Here is a 22813-nt window from a genome sequence, read left to right on the forward strand (position 1 = left end):
CCCAATAATTTCCAGCACAACATATGAGAAAGTGGTTCTAATCTACATGTAGGCCTCATATCTTGTTCAGTGGTTGCATGTCATTGGCTGATTATACTGCAAATCAGCTGTGTTGGCTGCAATTAGCATTTCAGAAGCACAGATTGGTTCAGATCACCTGGTAATGAGAACTATTTTAAAAAGACAAACAGCTAGCTTGGGGAACCATTGTGTATGAGAGTTTCTTCGCAGGGTAAATTCGTTGGCACAACCTTTGTATATCTGCATGCATCAACAGAGTAGTATTGTACTCCATTAGGTATGTAAGCATTTTGTGTAAAACATGATGAATATGTGTGAACATACTTAAGGGGAATGGGGATTACAGCATTAAACCTTTCTTAGAACTGTAATGATGACATGTCATTGATCTCCAGGTTTGCTACACCTACAAAGGAAGTACAGTACATCAAGGGTCTCCTGGGAATGTCCCTTTATAGTGGTTGTAATACCACACTGCTGTTTGTTTGGCACTGTTGTTTTTACATATTATCAGGTGGTTTACCCCTAGGGGCCACACTACAATGGACTCCTGTGTTGGGTGTGTGATCATACGTCAGTATCTGCCATGGCACAAGCAGGAATAGCTGATTATTCACAGTATCCTAGTTGCATCCACACCCTTAGTATGTTTGCACACTGTGAAATATGAGATGAGTGATCAGGCAGCGAATACTGCCAGCCATTCTGTTATTGCTGTATCTGTACATAGCGTACCCCCATGTACATGATCACTTTACTTGCCTTTCAGGAAAAATGTATGCAAGACGCCTGGGCCATTTTACAGATGCTGAGAATGATATAATCATGGAAGGCCTGCATCAACACCATGAACTCCTGCGGTTCAGGTGTAGGCAAAACAGTGAACAGCAAGCATCATTGTCGGCTGACCTGGTCTGTGATGTTAATGCTGTCAGTCACCAGAACAGGACATATGAGCAAGTGTGACATCGTGCAACTGACATGATAAATGCCGCATGCAGAAGAGCAGCAGATGTGGCCAGGGATCATGGTGCCACTGGTGGATGGCCTGCAGTGGAACAACTACCGTCCGCCACTGAGAAATTCCTGGTGAACCAAGGAACACATGACAGCTACCAGGCATCCATCACACAGTATGTCATGGATGTGGGTGCCACAGTTTTCATGCCAGAGCACCATCCAGGTATGTTTAGTTTGATCAGCAGTGGAATACTGCAGCATTCAGTGTATCAGGGTGTACATTGTTTTACTTGGGTGTCAGGTGTTTGTTTTTGGTGGGGGGAGGAGTTTAACTGCAGTTTGAATGTCATACTCAAGAGTTTGACCAACATAACAATTAGCATAGTAGCTACTGTAAATGTGAGATACATGGGTATATTACCCTGTTATAGTGTAACATGTGGTGGTATTTACATTACCTCTCCCTCAACTTTTCAAAGGATTGTCAGGAATCGGATAAGGCCATGCTCCTTCCCCTGGTAAGAACAACACTGTTTTGTTAAAGATGTAGATTTAGTGCAACATATTCCCTAAAGTGTCATCTCCAGCCTGCTGGCTGGATTGATGTACTGTCAGCATGATTGGCAACTACACAGATATTTTCTGACTGTACACACTTTAGAGTCATACCTATGCCTTGTAGGTGTGACCACACTGATAGATGTGACAGTACTGTCAGAACATTACAGATTGCCATATGTGTCAACTGTGCAGAGTTTTGACAAAAGTAAACAGTGTACCTCATTGGTGCTGATGAAATTGTTGTTTAAAAAGCTGTTATTTTCAAGTAAATACAGATGCTTGTTGGAAAATAATGTCCTCATGTACTACTATATGAGGATGGGGGTTAAACGGGTCTGTAATAGTGACAACAGTGCAGACAGCTTAACATATATTGCAACATAGTACTGCAGAGCATAATAGAGCATGTATTAATGCACTGCTTTTTCCTTTTTTAACACAGGTGACCGGGGGTTGGTCTCTGTCCCCTTCACAGCCTGATGTCACTGACTCTTCAATCTCTGATGAGGATGGTGCCCAAAGTGAGGCACAGGTGCGGGCTGCAGGGGATGAATCTGCCCCAGAGGTTTGCATCCCTCTTCTGCCCCCATTATCACTGTATGCAGTCTGTATGCCTACATGTACCCAGGCCTTGTAGGCCAGAGATATTGGACAATTAGAGGGTGAGGACATTGAGCAGGGAAAGTGAGGCAACTATAGCTGCAGTGACTGTTGATACTGGCCATAGACAAATATCTAGTGAGGTTCCACACAGGTTGATTGATAGGGGTGTTGTAGGAGGCCTGCTGTCCTTCCACCTCCTGTTGCAGGTGTCTCATTATGGGTCACTCAGCATATGTTTTGAGCCACCATGGAGGCACAGGCATTTTCCAAAATGAACTCCAGATGAATGCTCAGGGTTATGGATGCAGCACAGTCTGACATCCATGACTACCTCCACTGCATTGATGATACCCTGGATCGGTTCACTGATATAGTGGAAAGATGCTGGTCTGAGATAGACTGCTGGCTATCTGCCTTGGAATGCACATTGTCTGTGCTGGAACTTCTGGCTGGAGTTGAGAATCGGACTCGTGGATGTAGGTCATCAACTACATCTCCTGAGAGCTCACTTGGCCATGAAAAATCACGCCCCCATAGTGGCAGTACATCCAGCACTCCAGAGGGGAATGTGCTGTCCACACCAGATATAGCAAGCCATGGGGTCATGGCCTGGGCATTCCTGTGGAAGACACAGTCCCAACAGACAGCAGTCACCATCAGGTCTAGCATGGCTTCTGACCTTGGGCATGGAGGTGACAGTGCAACTCCTGGCAGAGCCAGTTCCCATGTTCGGGGGCGGAGATGGTGAACTGTCAGCTCTATCATGCACAGTTCAGATCTGTCCAACATACACACATGTAGGGCTAGCACTGTGCTTGGCTGTGTTCATACACACACACACACACACACACACACACACACACACACACACACACACACCACTTTCACAATCAGGTCACCTTCAGACACACACGGCATATTTCCATGGCCCATCTTGCCTGCTTCCCTTCCTGACTTACACACATGCATTCAACTTATTTAGTCAGCCTAGGCTTCCTGCACTCCCACACAACACCCTGTGCAAATAATGATACCTGTGGCACATCCCTTTCATCTTCAGCATAGATGCAGGGAAATTAATCTATAAAGTATTATGTATTTGTGTAATCCATTGTTGCCTTTGCCATGTCACTTGTACTGGTCACTGACAGTTACTGTATGCAGCCATTTGTAATGACTAAACCACATTATTTTGTGTACCTTACATTGGATGATGTTGTAATAGCTGTATACTTACATAATGAAAGGTGTCTCATGGACCTGTTTATGTTTCAGTTTCAGGATTCTGTGTGAGACACCTATGGATACACAGCGACAATAAACTCAGTAACATCACAGCACAGGATGGAATGTCAGCAGAGAAGAAAAATGTCTTCAGGAAGGTACAACACTATAGGTGCATGGCTCCATAGGTTCATATGTGTATAACAGGCTAACAAGGACAACAGATTCATTCAGCCTACTCATGCATCCCTAATCTCTGAAAAGGTTTGATACCCTTGATAAGTGTCAGCATGGTTTCAACAGTTAATACATCTACAAGCTGTGGTGATGGAGAAGAGCCATCTACCATTTTCCTGTGTCCATTACAGGCATTTGTCCTACACCAGTTATGATTGTGCAATACAGTACAACAGTGACAGTCTGTAATTTACATGCCATTCCTTTGTCTATAGGTTGCACAAAATTGAATGAATCACCACATCTTAATGACCAGTGAAAGTCAAAGGCTAGATCACTCTCAGTGTCCATATGTCCCTGAGTAATGGCTCAACTGTGTACATTGTGCTGACAATACTATATTCTCCAGGGGTGGATGACTTCCAAAAGGATAGTATTGTGCATCCCTTAACATTTACTATTTGCCAGGACTCTGGCAACATCTGAATGTGCCTGCCCATCCTGGATAATTGTTGGTTTTGTGTGGGTTTCAAGTGTCATCTCCTAATTTGCAATCGTCTGCAAATGTAGTCATGTATCAATTGCATAGCTCAACACTCAATGAGGTCCACTGATTAGGGTAAATATGATCTGCCCTTGATCAAAACAAACTGTGTTTGGTCCAGTGTCTGAAGGTGTATGACATTGTTACTGATCATTCCCATAACTCATGTCATGACTTTAAGTATCAGATGACTGAGATCTGGGGACAGTGCATGCAACTGCATGCTATTTGTTTGCTGTGCAGATATATATTGCAGATTCTTCCATCATGTTTTCCAAGAAAATAGTCATCCAAGGTGTCCATGTGTGTACAGAGCACAAACAATGGAGGGAAAGGTAATATGTACACCCTGTGAAGGTAAGGTAAGAGGTTTTACACAGGTATTCTGCAGTTGGACACTACTCAAGCAGTGATGCTGAAAGGGCACAATTCTTTTGTGAAGATGTGACAAGCAGGGGAGTGCCCTGAATTGCTGTTGCCTAGCTACAACTAATACAGGTTTCACCACAACCATTCTCTCCTGGGATACCACGCTCTGATACTTTTTCTGTCAGCAGAAGCAAAACATTACTATGAAGCAGGACACAACCTTTTAGTTCACCCACATAGTTGTCCCACGTCATGCAAGGATCTGTAGGCTTCACATACCCTTTTCCAGGTAGATGACTTGATTAAAAACCTGAGCAATAAGTTGGCTTTTGCATGTATTAAGCCTTCTGTGGCAGGGATGGTGGTATTTCAGCAGGGTACCGACCAGAGGGTAATTAGGAGCACAGCTGCATCACAATATAATGTGCAATGTCCAGTTAAATAGATAAAACGGCAACTGAACGGCTTAAAGTCCACTTAATCCACCCCAACAGATTATATGATAAACCAAAACAAGATTTAATGTACTTGAATTAAAACTGCTTTGCCTTTCCAAATGAGGAACATGTCATCTTGGTATCGTGTATACCAAGTTACATGTTCTCTAAATTTTAGGCTGTTAAACAAGAATACCCTTTCCCAGTAAGCCATCATACTATTAGCAAAACTGCTACCACAGGGAGCCCCCATGGCTACCCCATTTTTTTGCAAAAAAAATTGATTCTCAAAAAATAAAAAGTTGTTATACAAAACTAACTCTAACAAACTTTCTATGACGTTGATGTCTTCGTTGTCAAGGCCCCTGAGATGGAGAAATTCTCAAACCCATTCTACACCAAGTTTTTGGGAAATAACGTTGTACAGATCTTTAACATCCACTGTGACAAATAAACTGTCATCGAAATCCATCTTGTTTATATTCTCAAGAAAATGCCAAGAATTGTGGCATATTTGGGGCTCAGATCTAACAGTAGGTTTTAACTTAGCATCCACAAATTTCGCACACGCATATGTGATAGACCCTCTACCATCCACAATCGGTCTAAAAGGTGGATTGGTGAGGTCTTTGTGGATCTATGGAGTCCCAAAGAATTTTGGAATAATGGGTGCTGGCATAGTTAAGTAGTGTAAACTATCAATATCAATACTCCCTTCCAAAAATAAATCATTAAGGGTGCTGTTGATTGACTTGTAGGCTCCATTCACTTGGTTGAAACTAACCTGTTCATACACTGTACAGTCTATGACAACTTGCATTCTGCTTACATAATCATGCTGATCCATGAATATTAAACCACCACCCTTGTTGAGTTTTATAACTCGCACTTTACATGTATTTAGCAAATCAATAAATGCCAGTTCCTCACTGTTGATGTTCTTACACTTATTAGCATGCCATGTATTGTTCACCAGCAACCTTCTAAAATCAATTTCACAAGCTTTTTCAAACAAAGCTAGAGTGTCTTGCAGCTGTGGGTTGAACAGGCTGGAAACATTTAAGTTGTTAGTCAGTGTGGAATTGGAACCCATATGTTGTAAAAGATGGAGCTTACAAACAAAAAGTTTAAGGTCTAGGATGGTTTTCACCAAATTGGCCCTTTTGTCAGGAATGAAAGTCAGCCCTTTAGAAAAGAAATTGACCATACCCTTGCCCACCCGAAGGGAACTATAGTTGAGAATTTTAAAGCCCCCATCGGTGCTTACCAGGACATATGGCAAAACCCCTCATCTCCTCCACCGATTCTGCCACCTCCTGTTCTGGCCCTGACTCCTGTTGTTGGTATGCCGATTTGGTGAAATAGATGTCTAAGGTTGCTCAAACAAGTACCACAATGGTGGTGATCCATGTTATGTGACAATTTCACCGGAAACCATGCATCTAACCCTTCAACAGCTTAATGGTGGATATCTGCATGACATGGCTTTGAGGTCTACGGCAGAGGAGTGGCCACCTTTGGCCAAAGTGTATCCACCTGCCACATGTCTTAGGTATGTCATTCATTACAGTTATGTACCCGGAACACATGTCTGTGCCCACATCATGTCACTCAACATCCAGTTTGTTGTCTGGTATGCTTGACAGGCACTGTAGACTTGCAAGGCCAAAGTAATGTCTGCAAAGTTGAACAAGTCCTCTGTGCATGCACTGATATCCACATCTTCACTGAAAGGAGTGCCTACACACACTGTTTCAGGCTGTCAACCCCAAGGGTGTAGCAGCATGACCCTAACTTTGCTGGAATTGCAATGTCATATTTGTAGGTATAGTATTGCGACCAAGTTGAATAACAGGAATATGGTTAATCCAAGGGCCACATGCTAAGCAGAGCAATGTAATCACACAATCCTATTATGGCACACGGTCAGGTTCTGTGTTACCTTAGGTGACCTACAGAAAGGTGACAGCATGTTACATTTCAGCATCTGTCATGACACTGCCTAATTATGGCATGGTGTGACGTACACTCAAGCATGACTGTATTGCTAATGGCATTATCAATGACTACTGATGACATGTGGAAAATGTCCCCACCCTCTTCTCCTATGCCACAAATGCAAAGTGTGACAGATGTGACTGTATTACAAACCTTGATTCCATGGTATGGCAATGATCATTTTGTCAACATGCTCAGCTCACCTCCTGCTCCACCCACACCCACATCACACACACTTGCATGTGTGGAGACACATTCCCAAACAGCAGACACCTCAGAAAATCACATGTAAGCTCATTACACATAATGATATCTCTGGAGGCCACAGTACACATAATAGTTCTTGCACCACTGTCTCACTGGTCAAACACCTGAGTCAAACCTACTATTCATAGGTGATTACATCGTGAGACACACTGATGGTGTCACCAGGCTACATATGGGAAAGGTCGCAGTTATCTGTCTGTGGGTTGACAAGATATGCCATACCACACATTGACCCAAGTCAATGAATATCAAGTAACATAATGATGACATCATAGCTCCTGTAAGTGTGTACGACTTGGGACCTGAGTCACCAAACTGTATCCAGACACATGACTGAGCTTAGACACTCTGTGTCTCTCATGGGTATGCCCATAGCTTTTAGTTGCATTTGACCCTCTCCTAGGATGATGGCTCAATACACATGGAAAATGATGGACATCAATAATTGCCTTAGCATGTGGTGTCATTATAAGGGGATCCACTACATGTCCACCTGGAATGACTTGTTCAACAGAGCTCAATGCTTTGCCAGAGATGGTCTTCATCTGTCACTCTTAGGATGTTAAGTACTGACTAGGGCTGCTGACACCCCCACAGTGCATCTTATCGGCACTGTCTGGAGGGAAGAATTTCCAATGAGAGTGCCGTCTTCATACAATATCACAGTTATGCTGCTACATGCTAAGAATGGCAATACTAAATCCCACTCTGTGGAATGTGTCGTCACCTTGGAATATGCAGACATTTGAGTGGTCACAGACACCTGGGTCAAGGCTGTGGACAGTACCACAGCCATACCAGAATACAGGTCCTTCCACATGTTCAGACCTCAAACTGACACTGTGCAAGTTAATGTAGGTGGTGTATACATATTTATTAAGGACAGATAAACATCCAAATTGGTGAAATAGTGTGATTTCCTGGAGTCACTGCAGGTGCTAGTCACTGCCGGAAGGCACCTAATCAAGCCATCTCCAGCTACATGAGCAGTTCCATGAATCCAGACATTTAAATCTACTTGTGTCTATCAAGATTCATCAGTACACCATGATTTGGAATGACATTAAGTAATTGCCAATTGTATTGATTAGTCATGCTGAGACTCACTTGCCCAAAGGTTAGTCCATGTCCTTAATTACAATGCCCTACACCAGTGGCATGACATACCCAGAAGGGGACCCAATGTACTGCATCAGGTGTTTTCCAATATGGGTGACCACTGTAGCCCCTCCACTATGAGGTCCTCCCTGGTGAAATCTGACCACAGATCAGTCTCATTAAAGTATCACACCTACACCCCCTTGCCTAAAATACAGTAATAAACATCAACAAAGCAATTTATTACCACCTATGGGATGGTTTACATAGCTTGAGTGCAGCTTCTCCTTCAGATGGGACAGACAAGTATGGTGAGCTCCTCGCCAATGCTTTATGCAAGCACAGTACAACTCCATAGACTCAGCTGTACCTGACAGGAGGAAAATAAGCTCCTCATGGCACAGCAAACCTGCCTGGTAGACAACTGTCATTAGCAGGCTGGTCAATAAGAGGTGGACATTGCTGTGTGACAGCTGGAGTGAGGGAGACCCTCTAAAATGGAGGCACACCCTCCTCAGCTAAAACAAGCACACGGTATTGATGTGACATCGTGTAGAAATGGTATGTGACAAAATTAGCCTCTCCCCACAAAGGACAACCACAACACACAGTGTAGTTACATGTGTAGCCTCAGAAGAAAGGCACAGATTGTCGGTGAACTCATACTTAATGATGCCACATATAATGAGTCTGTACTTATAGCTAACCTGTTGTCCCACAGGTTCTGAGTCAACTTCACTCCCCTGTCCCCACTACATGTGCCACATGACATCCCTACAACCTGTTCCATACCTTCTATATCTACAGAGCAGGTCATAACTGGCCTGTCTATGGAGGACACACAGCATCTATTGGACATGCTGATATCCCAGGCTGCAAACTACATGGAATCCAACAAGGATTACTAACACCACTGGGAGCTCATTGCAGTCATACTGCAACCACTGGCTGCATCCTAGCTGACTGGACAATGGCAAGTGTTATACCCTTGCACAGAGGTGGCACACCCACCAACCACCAGAACTATAGATCTATTTGCCTACGTAGCCATATCTGTAAGTTCATGTGAAAAATCACCATGGCGCTGATCAGCAAATATGTCTGTAATCTGCAGACAGTTGACAGTACACAGTTTGGATTTCTGAAAGAAGATCATGGCTGTTAAATCTGGTAGGCATGTCTGAGACAGTCACTAAGGACCTGGATGAGGCATCATTAGGGCATACAACCCCCTGGACTTAGCCAAGCCATGTGACTCTATCCCCCACTCAGACAAAATCACCCAATTAGGCATCAACGGTAATACCATTATAGGGATCACTAAGTGGCTCACTGATGGAACACATACTCAAAATAGGGGTCTGCACCTCCAATAGCTGATCTGTTAACAACAGTGTTCAGTAGGCCTCATTCTTGGGTCTTCTACTGCATGAAATCCATTTAACCACAGTACAAGCAAAAACTGAATGTCTGTGGCTGACAACATTGCCTGATGCCTGCAAACTGAGAGTGTTCATAGAATCTGTGAGTAATGTCAATTTCCTACAAGAGGATATTGATGAAGAAATACCTACTGACATACTAATGGTCATAAACTCCATGTAAATATATACAGTATGTAATATCATTTCCATTGGTTACACGTATGTTCCTGGAAAGTAGCACATCAGTAGCAACACCTGATGTACATACTCAGACGTAATAGACCTGGGCACACAGGTCTGGCCACACAGGTTTACACCTAATGTGCCTTAGATCACCATGTCTCCCCATGGTAAGAAGGGAATCATATGTCATAACTGAAAGCACTGTCACCCAAAATTAATGTTCTCATAACCTCCATGTACTCTTCCATCAGCATGCCAATATTTGAGTGCAATGGCCATTCTGTAATGCACCTTTCCAAGCACTAATGGCAATTGCACACAACATAGTGGTCCCTCACAAGGGAACTTCACATCTTCAGTATCTGTCCAATGGGGATCATCTAAAATCACTATCATTGTATCCTGTGGCCTATAGACTACACAGAGATGATCTATGCCTTGCATATGGGGCAATATGTTACCCTGCTTGATTGGAAATGCTGCCTATCTGTAGGTGGCATGGTAAATGTATTACTCACTCTAAGGACATTAACCTGCTATGTGACATTAGTAACACATGCTGGTGGGAGAGATCTGTCTAGCAAACTTTAACACACTTTCGAAGCAGAATCCTGCCTAATGGCAAACAGAGCACCTCATTGGGCCTCATCAGATGCTATCTGTATGATTGGCTGGGTGTCATTTCATCACAGAGCTTCTGCCCATGTCCCTTGTGGACAGGGGCAATATGTGCTGATAGTGTAAATAAGGGTAAGAGCTTGGCTAGGATTGTAAATGCTCTAGGGTCATTAGGCTACTAAAGTTCAAAGATCCTATGATTCCATAAGCTGATGTAAAATGCTGAAACAGCCACACACACAAAGCTGGATACACTGAGAATAGCACAATTTCCAATCAATGTTTACAGGGCACTGCACAACACACGCACACTCTCCAAGTTGGCTGCAAGCAGATTAAAACACCTACCTGTCTAATGGTACACACTACACATCACAGTACATAACACATGTGCCACACCTCAAGTCTGCTACTACTATCTCTTTAGGATATCTTATACTTGATGTTATCAGCAGGCCTTGTTGTGGTCAGGCATTTGGAGGCCCATTTCACCTGCTACAACACTGCAAAACCTTACCTCTTTCTACGCCACTGAGGTGATCATAATTATAGTGTATAGAGGTGCACACACTGAGTGGGTTGCAGAGAGATTAGAACACCTACCTATCTAGTCTTACACACTATAAATCACAGTACTTATCACATGTGTCACAGCTTAAGTCTAACTTTAGAATAGTAGTTGGTAGTCTTGAGGTATATGACATCAACAGGCCTTATAAAAGAGGACTGTTTGGAGGTTGGCATCAACTTACAGGGCCAAAAAGTGCAGCACCATTGCACTTTGGTAGTCAATGATGGATTCTCAGTTGTTTTTTCAGGGAAACGCATGAATACACAACAAGTGGTCTAGAGTGAGATTAGAATCCTTACTTGTCTAATCTTATACACTATAGATCACAATACTTATCGCAAGCGCCATGTCTTAAGTCTGACATCAAAATGGCAGTTGGTCATCTTGAGGTATATAACATCAGCAGACCTTGTATGAAAGGGAAGTTTGGAGGCTGACATCAACTTACAGGGCCAAAGAAGTGCAACACCATTGCACTTTGGTAGTCAGCGAGGGATTCTCAGTTGTTTTGCAGGGAGATGCATGCATTCACACCAAGTGGCCTCAACTGAGTTTAGAACCCCTAGCTATCTAGTCTTACACACTATATATCACAGTAATTATCACACATGCCACATCTAATGTCTGTTTTAGATACAAATTGCAGGAAATTACATGTGGATTACATAAACTAAGCTTGTGTTGAACAGCATCCGTGGCCTGCAGAGTGACATTGTTTCTTGCTGTTATGTACATCTAGTAGTCTAGCAGTCAGATAGCTGTTATTTATCCTAGCTATGCGGCTGCAGTTACCTTTTGGCCACATGTGGCTGTTTCCATTTGGATGGACAAACTTGTGGGTAGGAACAATGTGCCATGTCAATACAGGCATGGACACAATTATAATACATCACCTGTTCACCTGTTGGTGTGTGTGTGGTGACATCCAGCAGGCACAGGGGCCTGTAAGCAAGTGCATTATCTACTGTTGAGCCCTTACTTCAGATCCCTTGAGCAATATTATATATGTGTAATAATGCAGTTTTATTCACCATTATCAAGTATATAGGACAATACAGACATCCACACACATACTTATGTACATAACATAGATGCATATATAAATGTAGCTGTGTGTGTGTATTATATATATATATATATATATATATATATATATATATATATATATATATATATATATACATACACACACACACACACACACACCTATATATATATATATATATATATATATATATATATATATATATATATATTTTTTTTTATAGGTATAGAGATAGATATATTATCTGTGGGAGAGAGATATTGACAGACAGATATATATATATATATATATATATATATATATATATATATATATATATATATATATATATATATATACACAGACTTGTATGTATGTATCTATAAACATATATATATATATATATATATATATATATATATATATATATATATATATATATATATATCGGGTCATTTTGAGCAAGGAGCAACAGAAATGCACTCTGTTTAACTAAGTGTATAAGCATGCCCAGTGGGATTCTCATAACTTATAAACTCACTCCAGTCGACAGCAACCTGTACTCCATTCCTGGATTTTGTGTGTACAGGCAATGACATCTGTCCCTATTTCTGCAGTACTGCACTTCACTCAAATTATCTATGACATTCTTCAACTTTCTGATGTAATTAATATGTGACAGAGGTTAATAATATTATACCCCACACAGACTGACATTCTATAAAACACAACATAATAATACCTCACATCCAAAATAAATGGTTACTTTTACATTAAAACAACCATCAGTGCCATCACACATAGTATCTTCTCTAGTCCACTGAGTCACACAAGCTACCTCAAAGTGAAGGGTCATTCATCACACAATCAGCAAGATAAATATGTACGTTGTAATTCCTGCATTAAGTAAGACATACAATGTAAGATCAATTTCTATGTTACTGCCCTGAGACTTCCTGGACTGCTGATATACCATTGATGAGTTACTGTTAAAGCAGTTATAAGGGAACACTGCTGTGCTGGGGATCCGGGAACCACACCACATGTTCTACTGGGATGTGCAATAGTCCAAATATCATGTAACACCACTGTCTAACGTCTTCCTTGACTGATGTACCAGTAATCTGTTGCAGTAGGACTGCATGAATATTCCTGGTGTGAGACCTATTGAATATTAAAGAACACATGATAGTGGAATAGGTATTTCTAGGCACATGTGAATGTTACTTCTGTCCAACCCACTATATCTTCTTTCATAAATGTAGCAGATCCATACATACAATCCAAATGGCAAAGTAGTGAGCAAAAACAATGAATAAATACCACTATTTCAATTCAGAAGGAACCGGCACTCAGTAGAAGAAATAATATGTCCTGTTTATTGAGGGTGACTGCACACAACAGTGAAAATGAAAACTTTTAAAACAAAACAATATAATTATAATGATTAACTTTTGTGTATTAATAAATTAATTATGTTTTAATGCACATATAATAAATACTTCAAAAAGCCAATAAATAAATAATAATCAATTATATACTTATAACTACCCAAATATAATAAATTCTATGCTACAATGAGTCATATTATAACTGATCTTGTATAAAATGCATATAATACAATAAAAATATATAAAATGTGACCACAATATAAAAAATGCTTTATCCTGTCGACTGTATATAAATTGATTATGTGTGTATTCAAACATAATTAATTTATTAATACACAAAAGTTAATCATTATGATTATTATGCATCTTTTTAAAATATATATTTTTAACAATATTTTTATGGATATGTCACCACACACATACAAATGTATTATCCTATATACAAAAATTTGATTCATGATTAACAGCATGAGTTTACGAGTGTATGTATTCGTGTCATCCTAGTGAAAGGAATGTCAGAAATACATTTATCTACAAAGATAAATCCATGACAGCACATTCAAAAGAGTATTTACATTATGAGAATAGGACACTTAAGCATTTAGATAGTATAAGACAAGTAGCGAGTATAAATTATATTTAAAATGCAATGGAGAGCAAATGAATTTTTTTAAGTAAATATTGACTGTTTTATTGTGAGCTATTTCTTTAAATGGAATACTGGAAATGGTGCCAAAAAGTGTTTAAATAGGTTTAATTAAACCTTTTAATTGATTCTGATGAAGTCCACATGCTGGTGGATGAAAGTGCTTGATCCGTTTGTAGCTATGAGAATTGTTTTGTTTTAAAAGTTTTCATTTTCACTGTTGTGTGCAGTCACCCTCAATTGTTTGTGTCTTTCGGCTTTTCCCGGTTAGGGGTCGCCACAGTGGAACTCCGGTCCGCTAATGATTGGCAGTTGATTTTTACATACCGGCTTGCCAGGTCTGACGCACAACCTTCAACGAAGGTATGCCCATTCACGCATGTCTCCACGCAGAAGATGCTCTAGCTGAGAATCGAACCAGACAGCATCTTGCTGTGAGGAGACAACGCTACCGCAGCACCACCACCGCGGGTGAAGTCACCCTCAATAAACAGGACATATTATTGCTTCTACTGAGTGCTGGTTCCTTCTGGATTTAAATCGTGGTCCATACATACAATGCCATATCATAATAATCCTTAAAGTACTATGTAGGTTAGATACTTACCTTGCAAATGCAGCAGTTGTCAGAACTGTAGTTCAGGGCTGACTCTGCCTGATGCAAGCAGTACACAGCCAATACAGGTACAGGTTGGGTGAGTTGCCTGGCATCAATTTTAATATATGTATGTGAGTAGGAGTAAGGTGTCCCTCGGTCCCTAGGTTGTCAGTGAATGTGCTATGCATTGTCTCTTAGCCAAAGCCAGGACATAATGGGCACACCTATGTCTGCCTACAGGAACATCAGCATGACGTTCCTTTTCTGAGTTCTCCTGTGACTGTGGCCGTGGTGACCTAGCCACTGGTGGGGAGCTGTGTATCCCTTCACTTTGCTGATCTTTCTGTAGTTGTTTCTACAGGATCAGATTTTGTAGCATGAATATATGTACATATGTGGCTGGGAAAGTACTGCAAGGCTCCACCAACTATATCTAGGCACTAGAACCAGAATTTCAGAAGCCCAAACACATGCTCTATGATGTTCTTAGCTTCTGCGTATGCCTCATTATGATGTTCTTCCATGGGTGTGTGTACATTTCTGATGGGTGTCATCATTCAGGTTCCAGGCCATAGCCAGCATCCCCCATTAAATGGCCATGTAGGATGCCCCCCCCCCACAAACATCTGGTACAGCTGTGATGTGCACCAGATATGGGAGTCATGATAACTGTCAGGGCTGCCAGCACACACATTCATGATAATCCCCTGGGCATTGCACATGACCTGGCAGTTGATGGAGTCATACCCCTTGCAGTTAATGTAGATTCTACCCTGCTCACTAGATGGTGCCTTGATGTGTACATGAGTACAATCTATGACACCCAGTACTTCAGGGTAGTATGCTACATGATAGAGCTGTTGCATATTGCTGGCCTCACCTCAGAGAAGAGGGGAAAAGATATGTGCTCACTGGCATGTGGTAGCATAGCATCCAGGAGCTGGTGGAGTATCCTGGATGCAGATGACTGTGACACCCCCATCATGTCCCCAGTTGGTCTTTGGAAAGTACCTGTAGCTAGTATCCCAAGGGCTACACATACCTTTGTTTCCACTGGGATGGGTTCCCCTTGGTTGGCTCTGGGTCAGAGGTGAGGGCAGCAGAGCTCAGTGAGTTCTTGTAGTATGTTCCTGCCCGCCCTGTAACACTGTACAATCTCCAGCTCATGTATCTCCTGGAAGGTTACCATGGGCCTGAACACTCATTTCCTTCACTGCCTAGTCCTATTATCAACAGCATCAGCAGCACTGACTTCAGCATCTAGCACATACAGATGTAGCAGACCTGCAACAGCCCCTAGCATTATCTCAGTTAAAATTCCCAAGTCTTCCCTCCAATGGTCCAGTGTATTGGGGAAAATCAGAATGTAGGGTGTATGCATACTTTATTCAGGTCTACTGTAGGTGCAGAATGTGTGACTGGTTAACTATAATGCATTACACCTGCCCACAATGTAATTAACATTATTTAATGGCCCTATTTCAATGCACTATGCGGCTCTGTATAGTTTATCAGTATAATAAATATTCATTCGATAAATCTATTTTACAATCAGTACTGCCTATGTCATCACTGTCACATGGGTACCATACTCACTTAAACCTGTTAAACCATGTGCTGAGCCACGAAGCATGGCTTATACAACACTCAATATTAATAATTGAGTACATCCAGTTTTAATGACTTACTGCCTACGACATCCCTGACCCCTGGGTGGTCTTTCCATGTGAACCCGATGCAAGGTCCTGTAATACATTCCTATCAAATATTATAAAATCCTTTTTTTCCCTCTTTTTTTATTTTTCTATGAAGTATATTTGCGCACCATGGCACAAAGTGCAAGAATGCAGAGATTATTAAAAAAAATATTAATTTAACTTATTCCATTCCTCTTTTTGACATCCACAATAATAGTTTTGCTCATGTGTGTAAGTAGTATAATATTTTCAGTGGATTTATGTCAATTTCTGCAGTTTTGCATCCTCTTTTGTCTGTCTAGACTCCTGTATACAGATTTTTTCCACGTACACTACGGACACTCACATGGAGTCTGCAGAGAAGTCTTTCTGCTTGTTGGATCACTCAACCTGCCTCATTTGCATGAGATTCACCTGCTTATGAGGTGATTTACATGCCATGGAATTTTCCCTGTTTGCTTATGTGTGGACGCCACTCAGCAACACTTACTGAATCTAAAAATGTTCACGCAGTGTAGGCATCGGGGCGCAATGCCTACACAAAAAGTAGGCTTTATTGAATTTACCCCAGTGTCTTTGTTTATTAGTTTATATTTTTTCATAAAACATGTCAAAATAGAAGAGACTATCAACCTATAACCTGTAAGTTAAGTATGCTGCACACCCTAGCATCTTTGGGGGATGCTGCTGACATTACCAACCAAATCATACTACTCTGAAGTTTGCTTGTTTGAAACTTGAACTGTGATAACATCTGATTCATCCCAGTCCCCAGTTCTTGCCTCCCATGCCCAATGTCCTCTGATGCTAGAAGTGTTGGGCAATTCATTTTTAAACTACATTGCACGTCTCATCTCATATTGTCCCTTTCTTTTTTCATGGGTGTCAAACCATCTCCTCCACCTGCTCTGAATTGCTGGAGTCCCATGTCCAGTTAATTCATATATCTCGTTACAGCAAGTTTCTTTCCAAAAAACAACATACAACTCTTGTGCTTCCTTGAAATACTCAACAACTGTAATAGTAATCAAATATCTCATTTTAGAAGCAGCATGGCTCACTAACCACTCCAGCTACAACTGTTTCTGGAGGATTATTTTTATGTAGTCATTCGTTAAACTGGGTAAGTGGACTAATGCATCAAGATCATTGCTAAGCATAGCACAGGCTACAATGCAATATTAAATACAGGAATAATTCAGATAGCCAAAAAGCAGCATGCTGTGACAGGAAAAATGAAATCAAAATGCCAAAGGGAACTCACATGGATGTAGGGAGAATATGCAAAGTCCAGACCATTTGTTCATTTTTTTTATAATATACAACCCTTGTAAACTCTTCCCCTGTCCTGTCTATTCATTTACTAGCTTTATGTTTTTTCTTGTTTCTCTCATGTCGCCATGTTCTATGTGATTCTGAAACTATAGTATCCTTGCAGTACATTTGTGAGTCAAACTGAGTCTTTTACTGTTTTCATCTTTCAGGTAAATGGAGTCATTTTAATATCCACCTCTGCCTCCTGCCACTCAGAGCACACGCACACACACACACATACACACACACACACACACACACACACACACACACACACACACACACACACACACGCTGAGTTTTTGCTCTTACTTGTGCTGACAGCAAGTATTTATCACACTGTCGGACTGGTAACACTGCCTCACTTCACACGTCTTTTTATTTCTTTCTTTCTTTGAACTTACCAATGTTTATTTTCATCCTGGTTGAAGCTGGGTATTTTGCAGTTATTTTTATAACACTATTTGTTATCAACCAATCATCGACCTCATGTCCACAAGAGAGGCAAAGAAAAGCACAATACCTCTTGTCAGCCTTCAAATTAAACATAGTCTTACTTTCCAAGCCAAAGTAGAGCACAAGGCACACCAACACAGAGAACAGGCTGTATAAATGAACAGTCACACAATAAAGGCCGAAGGAAGCTGATTTATTTATTTTCTTTCCAAGAACGTTTGTCTCAATTTTCCACTTTCTAAATCAAAGTCGTTGTCATCTGATATCATCTGGCTACTCCTAATAACTTGCCCCCTCACTATTTTCCTCTTTTGGGAGACGGGGTGGGCACTCATATAGTGGAGGTAGGAGTCTGAAAATGTACTTTTCCTGAAGAAGTTGGACTTAAAATATTTAGTCACATCTGTTTTTTCTAATGAAACATCTAAAAATTCAGGGCTTTCATAGGAAATATTGTGGGAAAATTTTAAAAATTCACTAGTATGATTAATATAATTAATAAACTCCAATAAATTTTCCTTAGATCCCACCCAAAAATACATATATCGTCCAGGTATAAACGATAATAATTCCAATATTGGCAATATTGTGAATTTAATATGTATTTGTCTTCCCAAGTGGAAAGTACCAAATTGGCATACATGAGAGCACAACTTGCTCCCATTGCTACACCACTAATCTTTTGGAAGAACTCTCCATAAAAAAATAGAAAATTATTTCTAAGTACTAGTTCTGAAGTATCCGAATAATGTCAAGGAAGGGAGTGAGTTCCATCAGGAACTATTAAAAATTTTTAACAATTGTGGTATAAAGATAGTGAAAGCTATTATTAAGGAAAATGACCAGGAAATAGGGAAATTATTGACTACAATCAAAGAAGTGAACAATTTAATTATTAATGATTTATTGTTCACTGTCGAAGAGGAGAAGGCCAAGTATATTAATATGAAGGATAAAACTGAGGACAAGTGTAAACTGATTTATTTAAGGAAATGCAAAAAATTAGATAGGGATATCATTAAATATAGGGACAAGATATGTTACCCTAAACCAAAAAAGAATGTGTTTAGGAACTATCAAAATATTTCCCACTCTACCGGAGATGGATTTCCCTCAGATAATTTAGATCCTAGAGGACACCATGAGGACACTAGGGGAAACCTTAGCAACCAGGAAGAAGGTTATGATTTAGATAACATGGATGAGTTTCCCGACCTTATTTGATGATCTGAGAGAATTAAGAGGCAAGGACCTGTTAACTATTATTACAATTACAGAGGAGGCTACCCAAACGGGAAGAATTATTAAGCCCAGATAGGAGTGGGCTCCTGGATTAAACACCCAAATAGGATAGCAATAATATTGATGTTATAGGGAACAGACACATTTCTCATAATTTTAGTATTTATAATTATAGTGCTGAGGAAATCACCCTGACTCATTTTAAATTATTCAGCAAAGGACTAAAATTTGTTCCAACTTCATGTAGCAACATTTCACAGACTTTAATTGATTTAAAAATGTTTGTGCATAAAAGAACCTTGAATTATTATTTAATAATGGAACAGGACACAATTCTAACACTATTACCTCTGGTAGGAAGAAAAGTACATATAACCCCCCCCCACCCACAATTCAAGAATTTTGAATTACAGGTAGAAGAAGAGATTAGATCTAGTTATAAGGGAGGAAGAACATTCTTCAACCTTACTAAGGAGGAAAAACAGTTACTAGGTTCACTCAGAGAAAATCATTACTTAAGAGTTATGAAGGCAGACAAAGGGGGAGGAGTGGTGCTTATGGATGACATAATTTATTGCGCAAAAATATTAGATATGCTCAATGATACAGATAGATATGTTAGAGTTTCCAGGAAAAAAATCAACATAGCATATCATAAGATAGATTTTATGTTGGAAGAATCTTTAAATGAAGGTACTATAACTCCAGAAATATTCCAATATTTGACTATAGACAAACCCAAGGTACCATCCATCTTTGGGATCCCCAAAGTCCACAAAAATGTTAATGACCCACCCCTTAGGCCCATTAAGGCAGCAAAAGGTTCTAAAACATATCCTCTTGCCAAATATTTAGATGGGGAGTTAAACAAAGTTTGGACAGAGAGGGAGGGGATCCTGAAGGATTCCTGGGATTTTTTGAGAAGTGTTAACCAGAAGTTATTTCATGAAGAACTTATTTTTGTCACCTTGGACATTCATGATTTATTTAATGTGATACCTCACACTATAGGACTCGAATGGTTTGAGGAAGCTCTAAGGTTTAAGGGCAATATTCAGCACAAGAAAGGCTGTCTTTATTTACAGCTGATGGAACTAGTACTTAGAAATATTTTTCTACGTTTTGATGGAGAGTTCTTCCAACAGATTAATGGTGTAGCAATGGGAGCAAGTTGTGCTCCCATGTATGCCAATTTGGTACTTTCCACTTGGGAAGACCAATACATATTAAATTCACAATATAGCCAATATTGGGATTATTATCATCGATACCTGGACAATATATGTATTTTTTGTGTGGGATCTAAGGAAATTTTATTGCAGTTAATTAATTATATTAATCATACTATTGAATTTTTAAAATTTTCCCACAATATTTCCTATGAAAGACTTGAATTTTTAGATGTTTTAAGTCTTTTTTTGGCACATTCTCCTCTTGGATGTATTACTTTCCAAGCCAATTACTGGGGCTCTACATAAAACCAGATAGTTAACTGACAGCAGTTTTTGGTTGAAGACCCTGTTGAGCAGTGAGCAACTACAACTAAATAATATGGAAGCACGTGCAACTAAACTCTGAGTCATACAAATGACATAAAACTGTTGTGTGTTTAATACTGTACTAGCAGCTATTATACCGCATGATGGAAAATGTACTCTGCTTCTCACTATGACTCACAAGTCACAACTATTAAAAAACAAGACTGCAAGTGGCAGAATATATTGCCCTTTGCTGTACTGTCTCTCTGGTAAGTTCAAAGGGCCACATAAGCAAAAAGACCCTGTCATAGCATAGTGTTGGGCTCCCTGTTATAATGGGGCCCTATTATAGGTTCAACTGGCCTAAGGCTGACCCTGACCTCAGAGATTTCTAACTATAAAGATCAATGGCTTCAATATAACCCAGTATTCCAGACAAACTGGCCACCCTTTCCCTGTACTTGGCCTGTTATAGATTCCTCTGTGTAGCACCCTTGCCACCTTCAGGGTTACCTTAGATAACTGAATTGGCAGCTTCAAATTCTCCACACATTTATCTCATGTTTCTTCCCTTAAGGCTGTACGTAACTTTTGAGTATGGTTTATAGGTTAATTGCCTAGTACTTGCCTATGGACCTATGACCCAAATCTTAAACAAAATATGTCTCCTGGCAACAGTACCCCTCATCTCCACACCCTGTAAAAACTAATGTCCCTCAGAGTTGCATATTAAAATGACTTCTGTTCACCTTGTTTTCACATAAAATTATTAAACATACTACTGACACTATTTTAATTAAAAATGTGATACTAAATGCAGATAACACTGTTCTACCCCTGACAATGCAATTTTTGGAAAGCCATGCAGCCAGAATTTGATTCTTTCTGGACTTGATATTTGTAAAACAAGCTAATACTTAATCAGGATTAAAAAGATAATTTAATTTGGAAAAGGAAATAAATATTCAAATACCAAGACATCTAAGTGTCTCATTCACAGTAAATTCCATCATATAGAAGAGACAGAATGGAAATATAAAGCGTTACAAGAGAATTTCAACAGGACTATAAAATGAATAAATATGAAATATTGTATACAGATTAAAAAGGAATCTTACACCACCAGTCAAGAAATGTGTTGCAAGGGCAGTACTGCTGCCTGTTTATATTACCCAGTTTCTTTAGCTTGAGATGGTACACAACATGACTCCTCATTTCACCTATCTTGTTCTACTAATAGTACATCATTTTTATGCAATAATAGATTATATTTTAATAATAAACATTTACTGTCAAGCTACTCGGGTTCCTATCAGCATTTTGAATGTTGAAAACGCCAAATTTAATTTAATCGAACTGAAATTTTCGAAATCTCAGAAGAGCGAACTGACAGAACATCGATTTCTTTCCCAGGGAAAGAAATCGTTGGGCCATCATTGGAGTTTGCTATTTCCTCCACTGTGGTGCAGTCTTGGAGATGGTATATTTAAGTAGGGGGTGTGGGGGGCAAAGCCCCCCACTTCTGTCAGTGTTTAAAGCACTGAAAAATATTTTTTTTTGCACAGAACACCAATTTCTTTCCCTGGGAAAGAAATGGATGTTCTGTCAGTTTGCTCTTCTGAGATTTTGAACATATCAGTTTGATTGAATTGCATTTGGCATTTTCAGCATTTGAAATGCTGATATAGCCCCAGCTACTCTACAAACAATGTTGCCCAGACCTTTCCTCTATGCTTGTTTTCTGACTTTACTTTTTCCCATCCATTGAATGTCCTACAACTGAACTTGGCCCATTCTTTCCCTAGCAGTGAGGGACCTCTGTCCATCAGATCCACTTGCTGAGATTTACATAGTGGGTTTGTCATTCTGGCAGACATCAGTGTGCGTTGTCCTGTTGGTGGCATCTCAGAAA

At 40.1% G+C, this 22813-nt stretch overlaps 1 protein-coding gene across 1 annotated transcript in view; it reads left to right on the plus strand.

The window, feature by feature from the left end:
• Positions 1 to 22813, plus strand: part of LOC122792857 — a 198827-nt gene that overhangs the window by 165541 nt on the left and 10473 nt on the right. The window contains exon 5 of the mRNA XM_044060417.1: positions 1985 to 2107. Within this exon, the coding sequence (XP_043916352.1) occupies positions 1985 to 2107 (123 nt within the window). The remainder of the gene's footprint in view (positions 1 to 1984; positions 2108 to 22813) is intronic.

Source organism: Protopterus annectens, chromosome 2.part0, assembly GCF_019279795.1.
Source record: "Protopterus annectens isolate FY-2018-M chromosome 2.part0, PAN1.0, whole genome shotgun sequence".
NCBI classification, from domain to species: Eukaryota; Metazoa; Chordata; order Ceratodontiformes; family Protopteridae; genus Protopterus; species Protopterus annectens.